The sequence below is a fragment of the Plecotus auritus genome (genome assembly GCF_963455305.1).
Source record: "Plecotus auritus genome assembly, chromosome: 8".
In the NCBI taxonomy this organism is placed as follows: domain Eukaryota; kingdom Metazoa; phylum Chordata; class Mammalia; order Chiroptera; family Vespertilionidae; genus Plecotus; species Plecotus auritus.
In genome coordinates this window covers 172,853,845-172,872,466 of record NC_137782.1, presented here as the reverse complement: position 1 = coordinate 172,872,466, position 18,622 = coordinate 172,853,845, and the positions used below count along the sequence as shown (strand labels likewise).

The window sequence follows — 18,622 nt, the reverse complement described above, 5'->3', positions numbered from 1 at the left end:
GTTCGATTCCCGTCAAGGGCACCTATCTTGGTTGCAGGCTCCTCCCCAGCCCGGGCCCTGCTTGGTGCTCATGCAGGAGACAACCAATGATGTGTTTCTCTCACATCGATGTTTCTCTCTGTCTTGCCTTCTCTCTTCCACTCTCCCTAAACACCAGTGGGAAAATATCCTCGGGTGAGGATTAAATAAATAAATAAGGAGATAAAATGGATGATGTGATGGCTGCACTGAGAACACGCCATGGACCTGTGACTTGTGCCCATGCAGGGGTGAAGGGCATGATATGTGAATTATATCTGAACTAAGCCGCTACCCAAAATAAAAAAAAAAAAACAACCACCCGCAGATCACAGTGCTTGTCTCGGGAAGTGGAAATACCTGTGACTTTCCTTGCTTCCCACCCTCCTTTGTGACTTCCGGATTTCCAGATAGAATCCTGCGTCACTTGTGTAATAAACCATAAACCAAACACCCAAAACCATTTTAGAGGAGGAACGTGATTCATCGGCCCCCGTTAGCCGCCAAGACAATGCCAGGAAGCCTGTGGCCATCTCCTGGGCAGCCAGGGTGGGCTGAGTCACCCCGCCGGGGCCGGTGGTCACGGATCACCGGTGGTCACCGGTGGTCACCGATGGTCAGCCGCCGTCACACACGGTGGCACGGGCCTTTCCTCTGCGAGTCCAGGAAAATAAAGCCTCATTGATCTGGGGTCCCTCAGGGGCAGGGTCACAACTCGGGGGGAAATGCTGGGGTCTGGGAACCCCGAAGGGCTGGGAGCCCACTTCCAGGCAAATCCTCTAAGAGGTGTTGGAGGCTGCCCCCCGCCCCCCCGCTCCCGCCCCACCCCACCCAGCGCTAAATTACCGAGAGCTGTGGCTTATATAACTTCCTGTAATTGCCCCAGGGCTGGCGGTGGCTGAGGCCCCAGACCCATCCCCTCCTCCTCTTTGCTGAGCAGGGGGTGGGATGGGGTGGGGAGGTAGGGGGGTTGCCTTCTGCTTTGGGGCTTGGTGGGCCCGGTCCGTGTTTCTAACCGAAACTGCACACATGCCGTTTTGAACAGAAGCCGCCAGCGTCCTCTCCCGGGAAGATGGGGAACGCGTACGCGGGGCAGCCGAAGAGCATGCGGTTCGAGGAGGTGCTGCACAACTCCATCGAGGCCTCGCTGCGCTCCAGCAGCCTGGTGCCCCGGCCCGTCTTCTCGCAGCTCTACCTGGAGGCGGAGCAGCAGCTTTCCGCCCTGGAAGGTACGGTCTCCGGTCTCCTCCTGGCTGTGGTCTCCGGGCTGTGCGAGCCCCGCGCCCTCTCCCCTCCGCTCCCTGTGAGTCCGGCAGAAAAGACTTGTTGGGAGGGGGACGTGGCACGTGCGTTCTCACTCCGCTCACGCCGAGGGGAGGTTGCGGCCGGAGGTTGCAGCGAGTGAAATCAGGGCTGAGCGGAGGGAGGGCGAGGGCACGTTCGAGTTGGGGTGACTTAGGAAAAGGGTTGGGTCAGAAATGTTCACGTGCTTCTGACCCTCAGCCGCCCTCCCCGCTTTGTCCCGGTGAGGCGTAGCCATCTCTTGGCAAAGCCGTCCGGGCAGTTTCTGGGGCGGCAGCAGGGAGGAGTGAGTCCGCTGGAAACGTTAAAAACCGAGAGGACACCTTTGTGGGTGTCACGTGTGGCAGGAATAACGACATGATCTCCAGGCCCGCCCCCGACAACGTTGCCCAGAGGATAAAGGGGTGGCATTTTCCCGTCGTGAGTTTGCATTTTGACAGCTGGGTGGTGTTGTGGCAAAAGAGACCCCACAGCAATCCGTAGCAGGAGACAGTCCCTGTAATGAAAGTTCTTTCTGCCATTTATGTCCTTCACCTGAAGTTACCTGCAGACTTCCCTGAGCGACTGAAGTGACCCGGGGCTGTGGTTTAAAACCACCGTCAGTGAGCTAATGGGATAAGAAAGCGTGCCGTGTGCCAGGTCCTGCGTTGGGCTGGTCATGACGTGTGTGTGTGTGTCAGTGTGCATGTGGACATGTGTGTGAATGTGTGCGTGTGTGTGCACGTGGACGTGTGTGTGTGTCAGTGTGCATGTGAACATGTGTGTGAATGTGTGCGTGTGTGTGCACGTGGACGTGTGTGTGTGTCAGTGTGCATGTGGACCTGTGTGTGAATGTGTGTGTGTGCACGTGGACGTGTGTATGTGTCAGTGTGCATGTGAACCTGTGTGTGAATGTGTGCGTGTGTGTGCACGTGGACGTGTGTGTGTGTCAGTGTGCATGTGGACCTGTGTGTGAATGTGTGTGTGTGTGTGCACGTGGACGTGTGTATGTGTCAGTGTGCATGTGAACCTGTGTGTGAATGTGTGCGTGTGTGTGCATGCAGACGTGTGTGTGTGTGGGGGGGAGGGGGCGGGATCAGGCAGGTGGAGGGCTGCATGTAGGGAACAGTGGGGCACGGGTCTGCTGTGATCCCTGAGGCCTCCTTAGCCCAGCGGGAGGGGTCCCCGTGTCCCCCTTTAACACGTCCTCACTGGATTCGCCTTGTGGGGAGCAGCTAAGCGCCTGAGGGAACTGGACCTGGGTCTGAGAGAAACCAGATTGCGGTCAGAAGCATGAAGTAGGAGGACCGTGAGTTCCCTTGTGTTCACATGGGAAGTACGGCCAGCGTCTGGCAGGGGACGCGTTCCTGAGACACATGGGAGACGAGACATCACGGGAGAATGTCTTACAGACTGTGTTTGCCCAGCGGAAAGGCTTGGGACGCACACACGCGGGAGACGGTCGCCCTTAGCTTCTCGCAGCCGCGGAAGGCTTTGCTGCTCATGGTGACCTGATGAGAGCCATAATGACCAATACTGTGGTACCTTGGAAGGGCGCCTTCACCTCCACCGGCGGAAGGAATTGAATCCCGGGATTTGGGAAGACGGACGGATGGTTTGCTTGATGTTTTGGAGGATGCTCACGTGGGGAGAGAGAGGAGGGTCCCCTCAGCTTCCTTTATGTCTAAGACCTCCACCGACCCTCGTGGCCTCTGACGGGAGGCCGCCCCCCGAACGTTCTAACTGCTCGGGGTGCCCCATTTGCCCACTGGGTGCTGGGCAGGTGACACTGTCCAGGGACGGTTACGAGCCCCCCCCACGCCCCTCAGTGCCCCGTGTTGAGTGCTGAAGGCTCCCACCAGCTGTTGGCCCCTGGTTCTGCCCTCCCGTTGGCATGAAGACCAGAGCGGCCTCCGGCTCTTCCCATCTGCCCGGCCGGTGGGAGAGATGCCTGTCTCCCCGTCAGGGCCTCTTATCTTGTCGCCGGCCTTCCTCAGGCGACAGCATTATGACCCCCCACCCCCTTGCTCAGGCAGCGTCTCCTGTTTATGCCGGTGATTTGGTGGGTACTTGGTTCTCCAGTGAGGGGTCTTACCGCCTCCTTCTAGGGGAAACCCCCTTGATGTGTTACTTATTTATTTTTATCTTTTAATATTATTATTAATGTCAGAGAGAAAGGGGGAGAGAGAGGGAGATAGAAATATCAATGATGAGAATCATTGATCAGCTGCCTCTTACACGTAGCCCCTACTGGGGAGCGAGCCCACAACCCGGGCATGTGCCCCTGGCCGGAATCGAACCCGGGACCCTTCAGGCGAGGCTCCATCCACTGAGCCAAACCAGCTAGGGCGTTATTTATTTTTTAAAAAGAAAGACCAACCCAACTAAAGACACACCACCCCAGCATTTTGAGGAACGTATTTGTTAAAGAAAATGCAGGTACATTTCTGTTGGCCCCCCGCCCTGAAGGTCACGCAGGTTTTCTCGTGGGAAGAGAATAGTATTGGGGTGCTCACCGGAACAGCAGCGGCCCCCGGAGCCCAGGGCGGCCTGGGGACCTCTGGCTCCTGTCACAGTTCCCGTGCGAAGGTCCCCTCCCCTTGGCTGCGTCTGGCGCCATTCGAGCTCCCCTCCGCCCCCCTGCTCCCGGAGACCTGGGTAAACAGTCTGGGTTCTCCCTCCCGCTTCCGCTTCCGCTTCCGAGGTCTCCTCGGCTGGTCCCTGGCTGACTCATCCCATCAAAGGCCCCCCGGATGCCTCGCGTGGACCTTTGACCCTTAATCCCGCTCCCTTGGAGACTGGATTTGGAGCGCTTTCTTTGGCCTTCTGCGGCTTAAGACCCTCCTCTCCCTTGCTTTCTGAGGGTCTGAATTCCTGTGCTTTCTGGCTGAGCAGAATAATGTGCAGACTCCTGGGCATGCCCTCGCGCTCCCGAGACGTTCTCCCCTTTTCACCCCGGTCCTCAGCTCCGTGCCAGCCCCGCCCCCCGCCTCTGGGTCACCGGCTCAGCGCGGTCTGGATTTTGCACTAGAGCGTGCGTTCTCTGCCACCCGCGCTGTAGGTGGCGAAGGCCTGTGTGAGTGCCCACGGTGGGCTGTGCCGTGTGGCTGGCGCCTGGGGCCTGGGGTCTGGGTGTGACGCTATACCTTCTGCTCAGACATCCCCCCACTTTCCTCCCCCTCCCCCTCCCCCCGCCTGCATTTAATGGCAGGAAGGAAACGTCAGTGAGTGCTGCCCCCTGCGTCCGCCCCCCTCCCGCCCCCCCCCCCCCCCCGTCAGCTTTCCACGCTCTTCCCGCCACCTCCGTGTCCTCTCAGCGACACCAGGGATCTTGCTTCCCTCCTGCTGGGACCGTTCCAAGGCCATGGGTCGGAGCTGGCTTGCCTCTCGTCCCTCAGGCACCTTTGAAATGGTGGCCAGCCCTAGCTGGTGTGGCTCAATGGGTAGAGCGTCAGCCTGCGGACTGAAGGGTCCCAGGTTCGATTCTGGGTTGCAGGCTCGGTCCCCAGTAAGGGGCGTGCAGGGGGCAGCCAATCAATGATTCTCTCTCATCATTGATGTTTCTTTCTTTTTTTAAAAAAAATATATTTTATTGAATTTTTTACAGAGAGGAAGGGAGAGGGATAGAGAGCCAGAAACATCGATGAGAGAGAAACATCAATCAGCTGCCTCCTGCACACCTCCCACTGGGGATGTGCCCGCAACCAAGGTATATGCCCCTGACCGGAATCGAACCTGGGACCCTCCAGTCCCCAGGCCGACGCTCTATCCACTGAGCCAAACCGGTCAGGGCCATCATTGATGTTTCCATCTCTCTCTCCCTTTTTCTCTAAAATCAATAAAATGTATTTAAAAAATAAAAAAAATAGTGGCCACGGGGAGGCGCTGTTGCCTGTACCTGTGCAAGTACATCACATCTCGAGTATTCCGAGGGCCTCATTTCCCCCACGGAGCCGCTCCCAGCTCCGAGGGACCTCGCTTTAGGGTCGCAGGCTCCGACGCCTAGAGTGGTTAAGTCACTTTCCCGCAGCCACTCGGACGGTGGCAAACCCAAGTCCCATACCTGGAGTTTCCCGATTCCCAGCCCCATCTCTTCCCGCGGCACACGCTTTCATCACTGACCTAGATCCGCTGAACCCCCGGCTGGCTGCAGGGCGTGAGAGCCGAGCAGAGAAAAGCAGGAGGAACGGCCGCCGAGAAGCCAGCAGGAAGAGAGGACGGGAAACCGTGAAGGAGAAACCGCCGTCTCCTGGTGGAGGGCACTGAAGGGCATTTGCAGGGACCCCGCTTCAGGAACCGTCGGCGTGCTCTTTATTAAGTGACGTTTAAAGACAAGTCGGGAAACATTTGTTTTACCCAAAATATCTGTTAAGTGAGAAGGACTGTATTTCAACGGTCCTTCATGGACTTGAACGCACCCCTTTCTTTAGCGACGCTTTGGTAAGTGAGGCGTCGCTGTGCACGCTCAGAGCAGGTGGAGGTGCCGCCTGAGGCTGGGCGCCCACCCCCGCCCGGATAACAGAGGTGAGGGAGGGTGCCCCCTGCCCTCCAGGAGCTGAGAGTCCGCGGGGAGTGACAAGCTCACGCGCAGGGAGCCGGGAGCCGGGGCATTTCCGTGGCTAATTCCTGGCTCGCCGGCAGTTCCTCCGCTGACATTCCTCCCCCAAATACTAGCTCCCTACACAGAGCCGCCTGCTCCCGGCGGGCTGTCCTGAACCGATGGCACCGTGTGGGTGTGGCCAGTTGGTGTTTGTATTTCTAGTGATGATGCCTGCGCTCGCCCTGGGTAAATACTAACACCTGTCACCCGCTCCTGCTGTGCGGGCGGGTCACGCCGGCCTGCATCCCGCCCGCCCGAGTGCAGCTGCTGGGAAGCTCCCGAGGGCGCCTGACTCCGGGGACAGCTGCCTGGCTCCTTAGCATGTCACTGAGCAGCTGTGGGCCAGTGTGGGTCTCCGCAGTGGCCTTGTCTGTAAAATGGTCTGTTTGTGTGGCTTTTTAAAAAAATATTTTTATTGATTTCAGAGAGAAAGGGGGGGGGGAGAGAGAGAGAGAGAGAGAGAGAATCATTGATTGGCTAGCAGGGGTGGGCAAACTTTTTGACTCGAGGGCCACCATGGGTTCTTAAACTGGACCGGAGGGCCGGAACAAAAGCATGGATGGAGTGTTTGTGTGAACTAATATAAATTCAAAGTAAAGGAGCGGAGGGGAGAGCAAGAGAACCGTCGCTCTTTCGGCTCCGCGGGCCGGATAGAACAGCCGAACGGGCTGGATCTGGCCCGTGGGCCGTAGTTTGCCCACGGCTGGGCTATATAGGCTGCCTTGCACACCCTCCACTGGGGTGTGCCCTGACCTGGAATCAAACCTTAACCTCCTGGTTCATAGGTTGATGCTCAGCCACAGAGCCACGCCGGCCGGGCTAAAATGGTCTGTTTTAACACCACTGCGCCTCCCACTCGGATATTCTTGGGGTGCCCGCCGTGTACAGGTTTCACGCTCTGTCCTTTTCAACCCTTTATATACGGGCTGAACCCCGGTGCGTGTGCAGACGCGTGCAACCCTCGTGGGTGGGAAGAGACGTGACCCTGAATCGGAGGTCACGAGACCGGGCCCCGGGCCTGAGTCTGTGACCCTGGGACCGTCATGGGCCTGAGCGAGCCTCCGCCTTCCCTCTGAAGACAGCGGCCATCCCGGCCCACGGCGCGGTGTGAGGACTGGGCAGTTACTCAGTAGCGACACCTGCTGGATACTCACCTCTGCCTGTCCCCCTCCCCTCTCCCCTTCCAGGTGGTAGCCGAGCTGACAATGAGGAAGAAGAAGAAGAGGGGGATGGGGGCCTGGAGCCGAGCTGTCCCCCAAACCCCTACCAGATCCACCCTCCTCCCGAAGGATGCTGCACCACGGACGGTGAGCTGCCAGCCCTGCCCGGCGGTGCCCCGCGTCCGCGGCTGTCCCCGTGCCCACGGCCCCCAGCGGGCAGTGGCTGGGTGCTCTCCCTCCGGTACCTGCAGGCCCTGTGGGCTCGGCCACGCTCACAGCCTCTCAGCCGCTATTGGGACGTTACGAGTGGATTCAGATCCCGGAGGTCATTTTTCTACATTAGTTTTTTTAAAAAATGAACATATATTTCCCCCACTCAGGTGCTTAGCTCGGCACTGATTGGTAGGAATAAACTCACATCTATCGGTATTTTACTGTTGAAAAAGCAGACATTGCGTCATCTGAGGAGCCCTGTAAACTCCTCAGTGACGCGAATCCCTGCCGCTGTGAGGCGCTGCGGCTCGGGGGTGCCGGGTGGGGGACCGCTTGGGGCTCAGGGACACCCGGATAAGCTCCCGGCTCTGGCGCTGGCCAGACCCCCTGTGAGCTCATCCGTCCTAGCCTCAGACAGTTACGAGGTGTCACCGGTTAGTGATTAGTCAGTTAATTCGTTACAACCGCTGAGCTCTGCTCTGCAAATACGGAACTGAAGGTACGAGAGCTCCCTTGTTGATGGAGCGTCCCAGGAGGCAGCCACTTCACACATGATGTGGAAGGTGCTGGTAGGGTGGGCTGGGCAAGCAGGGGTGGGGTGCGTGGGAGCAGAGGAGAGGTTCCTGACACAGGCAGGGAGGGCTTCCTGGAGGAGGTGGCCCCCCATCTGGGTTTTGGAGAATTCGCAGGAGTTAGCCGGGAGGCTGTAATAGGTGTGGGGGCATCGGGGACCTTCCAGGCAGAGGAACAGCATGTGCAAAGGCCCAGCAGGGTGAGCAGATAGCCAACTCGGGGCACTGCTAGCAGTGTATTTGCGTAGGAGCCTGAGGGCAGGCAGGGCTGGAGGAGTGATTGGGTGGGTGATTGGGCCCTGCACAGCCTGCCTGTGGGCCTGTGGGTGCAGGATGGCCCACGGGGGCGGGAATCGGCCCTCCCAGGGGCAGCTCCTCCAGGGAAAGGGAGGCCAACCCCGTGGCTCTTTGAGAAGTAGTACGTCCAGCGTCCAGGTGCTCACAGGCCAGCGAGTAAGGAAGAAAACGGTGGACTCTCCATTGGAGGTCATGAGAGCGATTTTCAGAGCATTTCCAAGAACATGCAGTGAACACACCGACTGCCCACAGCCGGTCCCCCAGCTCTTCAGGAGCCAGGGGCCCCTCCACACAGCAGGACGGGCCCAGGGCCTGGGGGTGAAGACCCCGCTGGGCGCTCGGCCTCAGTCTCAGGGCTTCCCCACGAGGATGAAGGGGAGCTGATCCAGCCCCATGGCCCACCTCCCAGCAGCCTTGAGCCAACCATGTACGCTCCCTGAGCCTCGATGTCCATCTTGTCACACTGGGGCAGAAGCACTTCCCCACAGGGGCCCACGGCCTCTTTGCCGCTTACCGGCCGGGTGCCACACACAGTAGGCCCGCAGATGTCCCGACGCTGCCTCCCGCCCGGGGCAGAGGGAGCCCTCGGAGACGGTGCGTTGTAAACGGTGAAGCAGGTGCGCCGGGGAGAGTCTTCTCAGGGTGCTGCGAAGGCCGTGGCATCGTCGGGGTTCACATACTCTCATGGTCTCGCTCGGAAACCAGCGATAGAAGCAGCGTCTGGGATCAGGGTGAACAAGCTAAGCAAGGACGACCCTGGAAGGGGCCCCTCCAGAAAACTCAGCTGGTTCCTTCTCCTTCCTTTTGCCCCAGACAATTTTGGACACTTATTTATTAAACTAGAGGCCCGGTGCACGGATTCGTGCACCGGTGGGATCCCTCAGCCTGGCCTGCTCCCTCTTGCAAATCTGAAACCCGTAGTCTGACATCCCCCAAGGGATGTAGTAGTGCTCGAAGCGGCAGGCGGCTCCCCACTCATCCTGGCCTTGCTGCGCCTGCCTCCGCTCAGTAGCACTGCCCCGGAGGCGGAAGAGGCTCGTGCTGCCCCAGCTGCACTCGCCAGCCATGAGCCCCACTTCTGGCACCCTTGGGTCAGCTGAGCTGCACCCCTGCTGTGGGAGCACACTGACCCCCAGGGGGCAACTCCTATATCGAGCGCCTGCCCCCTGGTGGTCAGGGCGCGTCATAGCGACCAGTTGGTCGGTCGCTTAGGATTTTATATATATAGATAGGAGCGATGCAGGGATGGGCAGAAGTAGGTTTCCAGTTGTGAGAATGTGAAACAGTTGATTTTTGTGTTACTGATTAATTCTTGCCTTACCACCGTGGTCAGCAAACTGTGGCTTGCGAGCCACATGCGGCTCTTTGGCCCCTTGAATGTGGCTCTTCCACAAAGTACCACGGCCTGGGCGTGTCTATTTTGAAGAAGCGGCGTTAGAAGAAGTTTAAGTTTAAAAAATGTGGCTCTCAAAAGAAATTTCAATCGTTGTGCTGTTGATATTTGGCTCTGTTGACGAATGAGTTTGCCGACCACTGCCATACCACTGTAAATCTACTTCTGCCCTCCCCTATATTTAGAAGCTCTTAAGTACAAGATGTTCCAAGGGTATAGAGTAAAAGTCTATGCTGAGTGTCCCCTGAGCCCCGGGCCCCCGGATCTGTCCCCCCGAGGCCACCACTGTCCCCAGGACCTCACCCCTTATTCCTGCCTCTCACCTGTCCTCACACACGTAAAATGCAGGGTGTGAAAATATCAGATCACTTGCCATTTCTTGCGGGTTTATCTTGTATATATTGAAAAAATAATACTATCCCATCTGGGTGCATCTGACACCGTTTTATTTTATTTTTTGTTGTTAATCCTCACCCGAGGACATTTTTTTTCATTAATTTTCAGAGAGAGTGGAAGGGACGGGGAGAGACAGAGAGAGAAACATCGATGTGAGAGAGACACATCGATTGGTTGCCGGGGATGGAGCCTACAACCCAGGTACGTGCCCTTGACTGGAATCGAACCTGAGGCCCTTCCGTCTGCAGGCCGACACTCTGTCCACGGAGCCAAACCTGCTCTTGTATACACTCTAATTTACCATCGTTTGTCTGCAGTGTTTCCTATCGAGCTTCCCTTGTGCGGTAATTATATGGTGACACCGACCATCCTAAGAGCGTGGGGCTAAGGGGCATCCGTAACCACGGGGGTGATTCCATCTCTCGGGGTTGATCTCAAAGCCGACCACCCCCAGAGGTGGAGGTTGGTCCCGACAAGGCCCAGGATGCCCTCCTCCCTCTGTCCGGGCGGTCCTGGCCCCGGAGCCCTCGGCACACCTGTCCCTTCCCCCTAGGGTTCTGCCAGGCGGGGAAGGACCTGCGTCTCGTCTCCATCTGCAGCGAGCCCATCGACGTCCCTGCTGGCTTCCTCCTCGTGGGGGCCAAGGCCCCCAGCCTGCCCGGCCACCTGCTGGTGTGCGCCGTGGACAGAAGGTTCCTGCCGGACGACAACGGCCACAATGCGCTCCTCGGTAAGCTTCTCCTCTGCCCTCCTCCTCGCTCCGGCTCCGTCCGCACGGCGGGCGGGCACGGGGGGTCTTGGTGGGGCGGATGGACCACCTCTGGGGACTCGTCAGCATGTCACACACCTGCTTATGTCTTCCAGTGGACGATCTCTTTGTGGAATGGAGTGGAAATGAGATTTGTTTTATTTATGTATTATTTATTTTCATTGATTTCAGAGAGAGTAGAAGGGGGAGAGAGAGACATAGAACCATCAATGATGAGAGAGAATCATGGATCGGCTGCCTCCCGCACGGCCCCCACCAAGGATCGAGCCCAAAACCCGGGCATGTGCCCTGACTGGGAGTTGAACCATGGCCTCCTGGTTCATAGGGTGATGCTCAACCACTGAGCCACCCTGGGGACATTTTTTTTTAAAATATATTTTATTGATTTTTTACAGAGAGGAAGGGAGAGGGATAGAGAGTCAGAAACATCGATGAGGGAGAAACATCGATCAGCTGCCTCCTGCACACCTCCCACTGGGGATGTGCCTGCAACCAAGGTACATGCCCCCGACCAGAATCCAACCCGGGACCTTTCAGTCCGCAGGCCGACGCTCTATCCACTGAGCCAAACCGGTTTCGGCCCTGGGGACATTTTTGATGGTGTCTCAGATTTAATATATGACTACCTTGTTTTAAAATATGACTACCTTCCTGTAGAAACTTCATCATTTCGTTTCCTTTTTTTTTTTTTTTTAAAACCTGTATTCGTGAAACCTCGCCTGAGTGCCTACCTATGTCAGGAATGGGACCCAAACTCTGTCCCAGGCCCTCCCAGAAGCGATCGGCGTGAGGCAGGGGAACAAGGCTGAGTGTGTGCTCCTGCCTCCAGAACCTACATATCCGGGCACCCTCCGCCCATCTCTCCTCTGGCCTGCCTCCTCTGGCACCTCTCGACAGGTGTCCCTCTCCTCCTGGTTTTGGAGGTCGGCTTGGACCTGTTAATGAACTTGCCCCAGGGCACATGAGAAAAGCAACAGGGGCAGGATTCGAACTCGCTCTTCCTGCCTCCAAATTCTACACTTTTGTGAACGACCACACCTCCCGGTCCCGTCTCCCGGTCCCGTCTCCTGGTCTAGGTCAGCAGGGGGGACACTGGGGCTTTGATCTTTCAACCAACCACTGGCTCACGGAGGCCCCGACGCCCGGGCAGAGTTGAGGCCCAGCTTACCGAGCCTGGCTCTCCTGGTTCCCACATTTACCGAGCTCTTACGGTGTGCCAGGCTCTGCGCTCAGCACACTCCCCCATCAGGGGAGACCGGGCCCAGGGAGCTGGGTTCCAGTCCTGCGTGTGACCACAGTGTCCTCCCCCACAAGGGGAGAGGAGATGCCCGCTCCTCTCCTGACCCCTCCCTCCGCAGCGTGACCCCTTCGCCCGGCCCTGGGTTTTCCCGGGAGGAGAAGCTGGGTAATGATCTATCTATTCCAGACATAGCCTCGGGGACAGCTTCACTGTAGGAGCCAGCTGGATTGTGGGAGTTTATGGGAAACTGTCTGGGTTCATTCCCTTCCCAATTTCTCGTGTACCTTCCGTGTGCACAGTATTTAAACGTCCCGTTTGTGCTGGGCGGGTGAGCGCACTTCGGGGGATATCGGCTGAGCACATTTTCTGTGTGAGGCCTGTGCTGCGGAGGAAAGGGTCAGGAGGGAAGAGGGAGGATCGACCCAGAGAAGGAAACGGAATGACTCCCGCCCGGAGGGTGGGGGCGGGGGGACACGGCCACCTGTGAACGCTGAAGCCAGGCCCATGAATGCTGACTGGAGGGACAGACGGCCCTGGGACAGTGGACGCCAGGGAGAGAGAAAGTGGAATCCAACTCTCTCCTTGGGCAGGTTCATGGGCTTGTGGTAACTAGTTCTCGGAAACGAGAAAAACCCCAGGAAATTCACTCTTCCAAAGCCGTTCCGGGGTGGTGGATGGTGTCTCAGATTTAATTGCTTCTGAGGCCACTGGGGATGGAACGTGCGGGGAGCCCCGTGGTGTGTGTGTGGGGGGGCAGCGTTGGATCAGGCGGTGGCAGCCGCCCGGACCCCACCCGTCTGCAACCGGAAAGGAATTGTGAGGGCAGTAAACCCCCGAGGGTCTGCGAGGTGGAGACCAGGATCTTTCAGTCCGTTCACCACCAGCCCCGGAACAGCTCCTGCCCCTCAGGCGGCGGGCGAGCGGAGGAAGTGGTGTCTTTGTTAATTGCTCGCCAAAAAGCCCTCGGCGGTGGGTCCCAGGGGCCGGTGGGTAGTAACCTCGGCTTTCTTCTTTTAGAGGAACTTTATGCTCTCAGCTTGCACACTCCACACTGTGCAGGTTTCCTGCAATTAGCCCTGATGTCTGCACAGGGCCGGCGGCCCAGCCCTCCGGGGCGCGGCTCCAGGCTTTGTAGTGGCCATAAAACGGAACTGCAGGTCATCTTGGGGGAAGCAATAGCTCGGCACCCCTCTCCCGCCCATAATTGATAATGGAGAGAGTCTGTTTCAGGGACCGAATCAACAGGGATTTTTGTCTGAGAAAGTGGAGAGGTTACAATCCAGGTGTGTATTTCAGTTTTTGTTGGTTTGTTTTTTTTTTGACGGTAATTCATCTAAATTGGCTGATGGCTGAGGCAGTGTAGCAGGGGTCCTCAAACTTTTTAAACAGGGGGCCGGTTCACTGTCCCTCAGACCGTTGGAGGGCCGGACTATAGTTTAAAAAAAAAACTATGAACAAATTCCTATGCGCACTGCGGGCCCGGGATGAGTCGGCTGCTAAGCAGGACAGGCAGCGGTACCCGGCGGGCCGGATAAATGTCCTCGGCGGGCCGCATGTGGCCCGCGGGCCGTAGTTTGAGGATGCCTGGTGTAGAGAGAAGAAAACTGTAAGTGGAATGTTCATTTTTTAGATGGGGGGAAGTGGTTTTTTGTTCATTCAGCAGGCAGGTATTTACGCATTTTTGGAATGTGTAACCCGAACGGAAGGTGGGCCGGACGTTCAGCCTGGGCCGCAGAGACAAGTCAGACCCGGTCCTTCTCCGGGGTCCTTCTCTGGGGGCTCGGCGTCTGCTGGGAGACGCCAGGCAGCCGGACTCAGAGGCCCGCTCCCACCACGGAGGCACAGCTCACACAGATCTCTGCAGCCAGGGTTGCAGCGTGGCGGGGATTGCTAAGGGCGCACAGCTCCCTGTGATGGGAAAGCCGTCTCGGGGATGTGGTGTTGGAGTTGGGCCCTGAGAAATGAGTCACATTTTGCCCGATTAGTGTGGCTCAGCAGTTAGAGCGTCAACCCAGAAACCAAGAGGTCTCGGGTTCGATTCCCGGTCAGAGCACATGCCCGGGTTGTGGGCTTGATCCCCATCAGGGGGCGTGCAGAAGGCAGCCGGTAGATGATTCTCTCTTATCATTGATGTTTCTATCTCCCTCTCCCTTTCTCTAAAAACTCAATAAAAACGTATTTTAAAAAAAGAGAATCAGATTTTGCCAACTGGAGAAGAATACTAACAGCAGCTACTTGATGGAGACTTACCCTGTATGGAACCCAGCGGGTGGGTGCGCTCTTATCCAGCCTGTATTTGTGAGGAAACAAAGGCGCAGAGAGGTTAACCGATTTGCTCAGGGTCACCCAGCTAGTAAACGGCTGCCCCGAATTTGAACCCAGATGACCTTGCTTCTGGAGGTTTAAGCAGGTCCTAGAGGGCAAAGGGCACGTCAGGCAGAGGGACGCGGTGCGTGAAGGAGCGTGGCTGCTGGAGAGGTGGGGAGGACTCGGGTGGCCCCAGCAGGGGCTGCAGCGTGGGGCCAGCGGGGTCCTGCGAGGAGAGGTACCCAGGCAGCCGTTTTCAAACTACAGGGTTGGACGGGAGAGGGAGCAGTCGAATGTGTCTGTCTCTCGTCGTTAGCAGCTTCTCGCACGTGGCCAGCCCTGTTTCACGTATTACTCTTCCTTCCGCTCGACTTTCCAAGCTGTTCGGAGGCAAATCCCAGACACCGTGCCAGTCCATCTGTACACGGTTCAAAAGGGACCTCTAACAGATAAGGGCTTTTTTTGTTGGAACTCCAATGACATCATCGGACCCCCCCTCACTCCCAAGTTCGACACTGATTCCTTAGTAATCTCAAATCACCAGCGTGCTCGGATTTCGTGTTATAACATTTTCACAGTTTGGTTTTCAACACTGAGATCCAAAGGAGAGTGTCCCAAAGCACGTGGTGGCTCTGTCTCCCAGGTCCCTCTGGTTTATTTTCTCTCTTCATTTACACACCCGTCCTTCCTCGTTTCCCCCTCACAGTTTATATTGTGAAGAAACATCGGGAGGGTTCGAATCGGGCGATGACCACGTTTCAATCTGCATTTGAGAAAGATCTCTTGGAGGTCACACGAATAGTTGGTTTTCATGAAAAGAGAAACGGAGGCAGGGGTATCATTGGTCGTGAGCCTGTCGCAGGATTCCAGGTCATTCCTGATGGTTGGAACCTCCGAGTGTGGTACCGTCAAGCTCTCTGGGTTTGTCCCAGGCGGGCCTCCTGCCGTTAGCCGTGTGCTCAGAGACCACCCTCCCTGTCAGAAGGAAGCCGCTGTGGATGCTTCAAAGAAGAATCCTGTAACTGTCGTTCTGGAAGGAAGCATAGGGTTCGTGGAGCCCTCACCTTCCCTTTCATGGCTGGGAAATTGGGACCTGGAGAGAGTGAGCCACTTCCCCCGTATCTCTCGGCACTGTGAGGGCCTGGGGCGGGTCAGACTTGAGTCTCCTGACCTGACCCATCTGAGCTCTGCTCTCTAATACAGCTGTGCCTGTCCAAGGGAGAGGAAGAAGAAATGACACTTTGCTGAGCACCTACTATGTGCTGAACACATAGTAGGCACTTTGCCCTCCTCATGCCCTTCAAGATGGATTTTTGTGGGGACATGCCATAGCAGAATGGTTCAGTCCTAACTCTCACACTGTCCTACTCCTCCCCGCCATGGGTGAGTTAACTTTCTCTCTCTGCTGGATTTCCTCATCTGTAAACTGGGCAGTCTGAGAATCGTTTTATAGTGCTTCTGGAGGTGTAAGTGAGAACATTCATCATGCCAAATGCTTGGCTCAGTGCGTGGCGCCTGGTCAGCGTGCAATCAATGTTTGCTGTTCTCCTCTTGCTTACAGACGAGAAACCCAATGTGCAGAGACGTTAACCTGCCCAGAGTCACAGGCGTAGGGAGTCAGGATTTGCACCCTGGCTCATGCTCCACAGCAGGGAAGGGGGAGAGGACGGACGCTTTCTCTCCAGCAGAAGGGAGAGCCTGGCTTGGTGGCCGCACACACAGGCACCCGTTCAGGATCTGCCTGTTCAACAGATGCCGCCCACCGCTGCTCAACACAGCACCACCGGACCCGCGGGGAAGATCGCGGCGGGCCGCCGTGTGTGGTCAAGAGCGGTTCGTCGTTCTGGGCTGTTTCCCGTGCACAGTACACGGAAGGACTGAGTTCTCTCGGCCTGGGTATTTGTGCCGGGCAGGAATTTGGGGATTCGTGTTCTACGGCGTGCTTTCTAGGGTAGGCCTGTCTTCTAAGGTTATCCTAGGCTTCCGGGTCCGAAGGGAGAGTTCCAAAGAGAGGGCGTGCTGTATTCTCCCTCATGAGAACGTTTATTGCCTTTCAGACAATTCCTTGAAAGAGTAGAATGCTGGTATGTGTTCAGCTGGGGTGGTTGAAGCCATGTCCCGTCTCCCGGGCCCGGTTGGTAAGCCGGCCTGTGGTTCTCTTGGTTGGCCCTCCCCGGCCCAGGGTCAGCAGATTCTCCTGACCAGAAAGCGCCTGCCAGCGCCGGGGGGTCACCGCCCTGCCGCCTCCCTAGACGCTTCCTGTACCAGGAAGACCGAGGCTGCCACTTTCATTTCGGGACCGCAGAGGGGCGTGCTTGTGGCCTGCGGTTCCATCCCTGCTTCCGAAATGGCCCACGGCCCACAGTGCTCCTGGGACCGAGGCCTCCAGTCTGTTTCTGGACAGGAAGGCAGTGCTGGCCTCGGCAAATGGCTCTTCGCATCCTCCGTCTCTCGGCTCTGTTTCTCGTTCCCCCATCATTTCAGCACTCGGGTCAGAATCCCTTCCAGGGAGCGTGGGAGGTTTGGAAGGTTTCTCAGGGCCTTCATCTTCGATGGCAGCTGAGCTGTGTGTCTCAGGGTTCCCACATCGGAGACAAAAGGCTCAATACACGTGTTTGACGATCACGTTAGAGTGTGTGCGGAAATGGTCCAGGGTTCGCTCGTATGGTTACCTTGTTTCCAGTCTCCTTGCTTCCTCCAGTATTTACTGACGATCTGCCACACGCCGAGCACGCGTCTGTGCACATACACTTATGTACGCAGATGCAGCTCACACCCCCACGCCTTCACGCTGTGACCCTTGGGGTAGTTATGGGGAAAAGACAGGGATCGCAATAACTATACCACTGCGGAAGGCGTCGCAAGGCTGAGCATACAAAGAGCCTGTGGGGTCCGGAGAGCGGGGAGGCAGCCCTGTGGGACAGGGGCGATGCCTGGAGGAGTGGGCGTTGGAGCGGAGTGTTGAGTGATGGGCAGAGGGCACGCAGGTGGGGCTTACCGGAGGAAGAGCAGGTGGCCGGAGGCAGGTGCGTGGGGGGGGGGGGGAGCGGGCAGGGGGAGTCCGTCGGAGTGGGGCCAGCCCAAGATGACGGGGACCTTCACCCCTCATGAGGGATGCGCTGGTGGCTGGTCAGAGTTTCCGGGAACGGTGTGTGATGTGAGGACTTTGCAGGGCCGTGGGCGGGGGGCGGGGGGGGGGGAGGTTCACCGTGTGTCTCCCTCCAGGATTCTCTGGGAATTGTGTTGGCTGTGGCAAGAAAGGCTTCTGCTACTTCACGGAATTCTCCAACCACATCAACCTGAAGCTGACCACGCAGCCCAAGAAGCAGAAGCACTTGAAGTGTTACCTGGTCCGCAACGCGCAGGGGGCGCTGACCCAGGGACCCCTCATCTGCTGGAAAGGCTCAGGTGAGCGAGGGTTCGGCTCCGAGGGGTGGGGTGGCGGGCCTCGGTGCCTGTCAGTGGCAGGCACGATCGCGGGCCAGAGGTTGGATTGTGGAATTAAAACGCCACTTAGCACGACGGGTAGTCAGTGTATAGCAGGCGTCCTCAAACGACGGCCCGCGGGCCACATGCGGCCCGCCGAGGACATGTATCCGGCCCACCGGGTGCCGCTGCCTGTCCTGCTTAGCAGCCGACGCGTCCCGGGCCCGCAGTGCGCATAGGAATTTGTACATAGTTTTTTTTTTATTTTTTTTATTTTTATTTTTTAAATATATTTTTGATTGATATTTCACAGAGAGGAAGGGAGAGGGATAGAGAGCCAGAAACATCGATGAGAGAGAAACACCGATCAGCTGCCTCCTGCACACCTCCCACTGGGGATGTGCCCGCAACCAAGGTACATGCCCTTGACCGGAATCGAACCCGGGACCTTTCAGTCTGCAGGCCGACGCTCTATCCACTGAGCCAAACCGGTTTCGGCCATAGTTTTTTTTTTTTAAACTACAGTCCGGCCCTCCCACGGTCTGAGGGACAGTGAACTGGCCCCCTGTTTAAAAAGTTTGAGGACCCCTGGACAGTGTCGGCCTAACAGTGTGGGCCGTTTATAGTACATCTAAAAAACAGGTTTGTGTTGACTAGAGAGGACCTGGGTCATGTCTCTCTCTTCCCCAAACGCTCACCCTTGTCCTCCCCGCTGACAGTCGGTGTCCCTCAGCTGGGGGTCACGGCCCTGTCTTGTCCCGTAGAGTTCCGAGGCCGGCAGACTCCCGCCGGCCCTTGCTCCAGCTCCCTCTTCCCGCCGCTGCCGGACAGCTCCGGGCCCCCGGCTGCCTTCTCCAGCGAGCCCAGTCCTGGGACGAACCCCAGCGCCCCTGTGGGGGCACAGCCGGCAGGTGAGACGACGGAGCGGCCCGAGGAGCCCCCCCCCACCG

At 57.5% G+C, this 18,622-nt stretch overlaps 1 protein-coding gene across 5 annotated transcripts in view; it reads left to right on the top strand.

Annotated features, from left to right (window-relative positions):
* Window positions 1–1,090: 1,090 nt before the first annotated feature.
* GREB1 (growth regulating estrogen receptor binding 1) overlaps window positions 1,091–18,622 on the top strand; it is a gene marked incomplete at both ends in the record, with an annotated part of 61,113 nt that continues 43,581 nt past the window's right edge. For all 5 annotated transcript variants that reach the window (XM_080683476.1, XM_080683478.1, XM_080683479.1 and 2 more), the window contains 5 exons: window positions 1,091–1,247; window positions 7,087–7,206; window positions 10,484–10,660; window positions 17,472–17,654; window positions 18,437–18,583. In XM_080683476.1, the coding sequence (XP_080539602.1) occupies window positions 1,091–1,247; window positions 7,087–7,206; window positions 10,484–10,660; window positions 17,472–17,654; window positions 18,437–18,583 (784 nt within the window). The remainder of the gene's footprint in view (window positions 1,248–7,086; window positions 7,207–10,483; window positions 10,661–17,471; window positions 17,655–18,436; window positions 18,584–18,622) is intronic.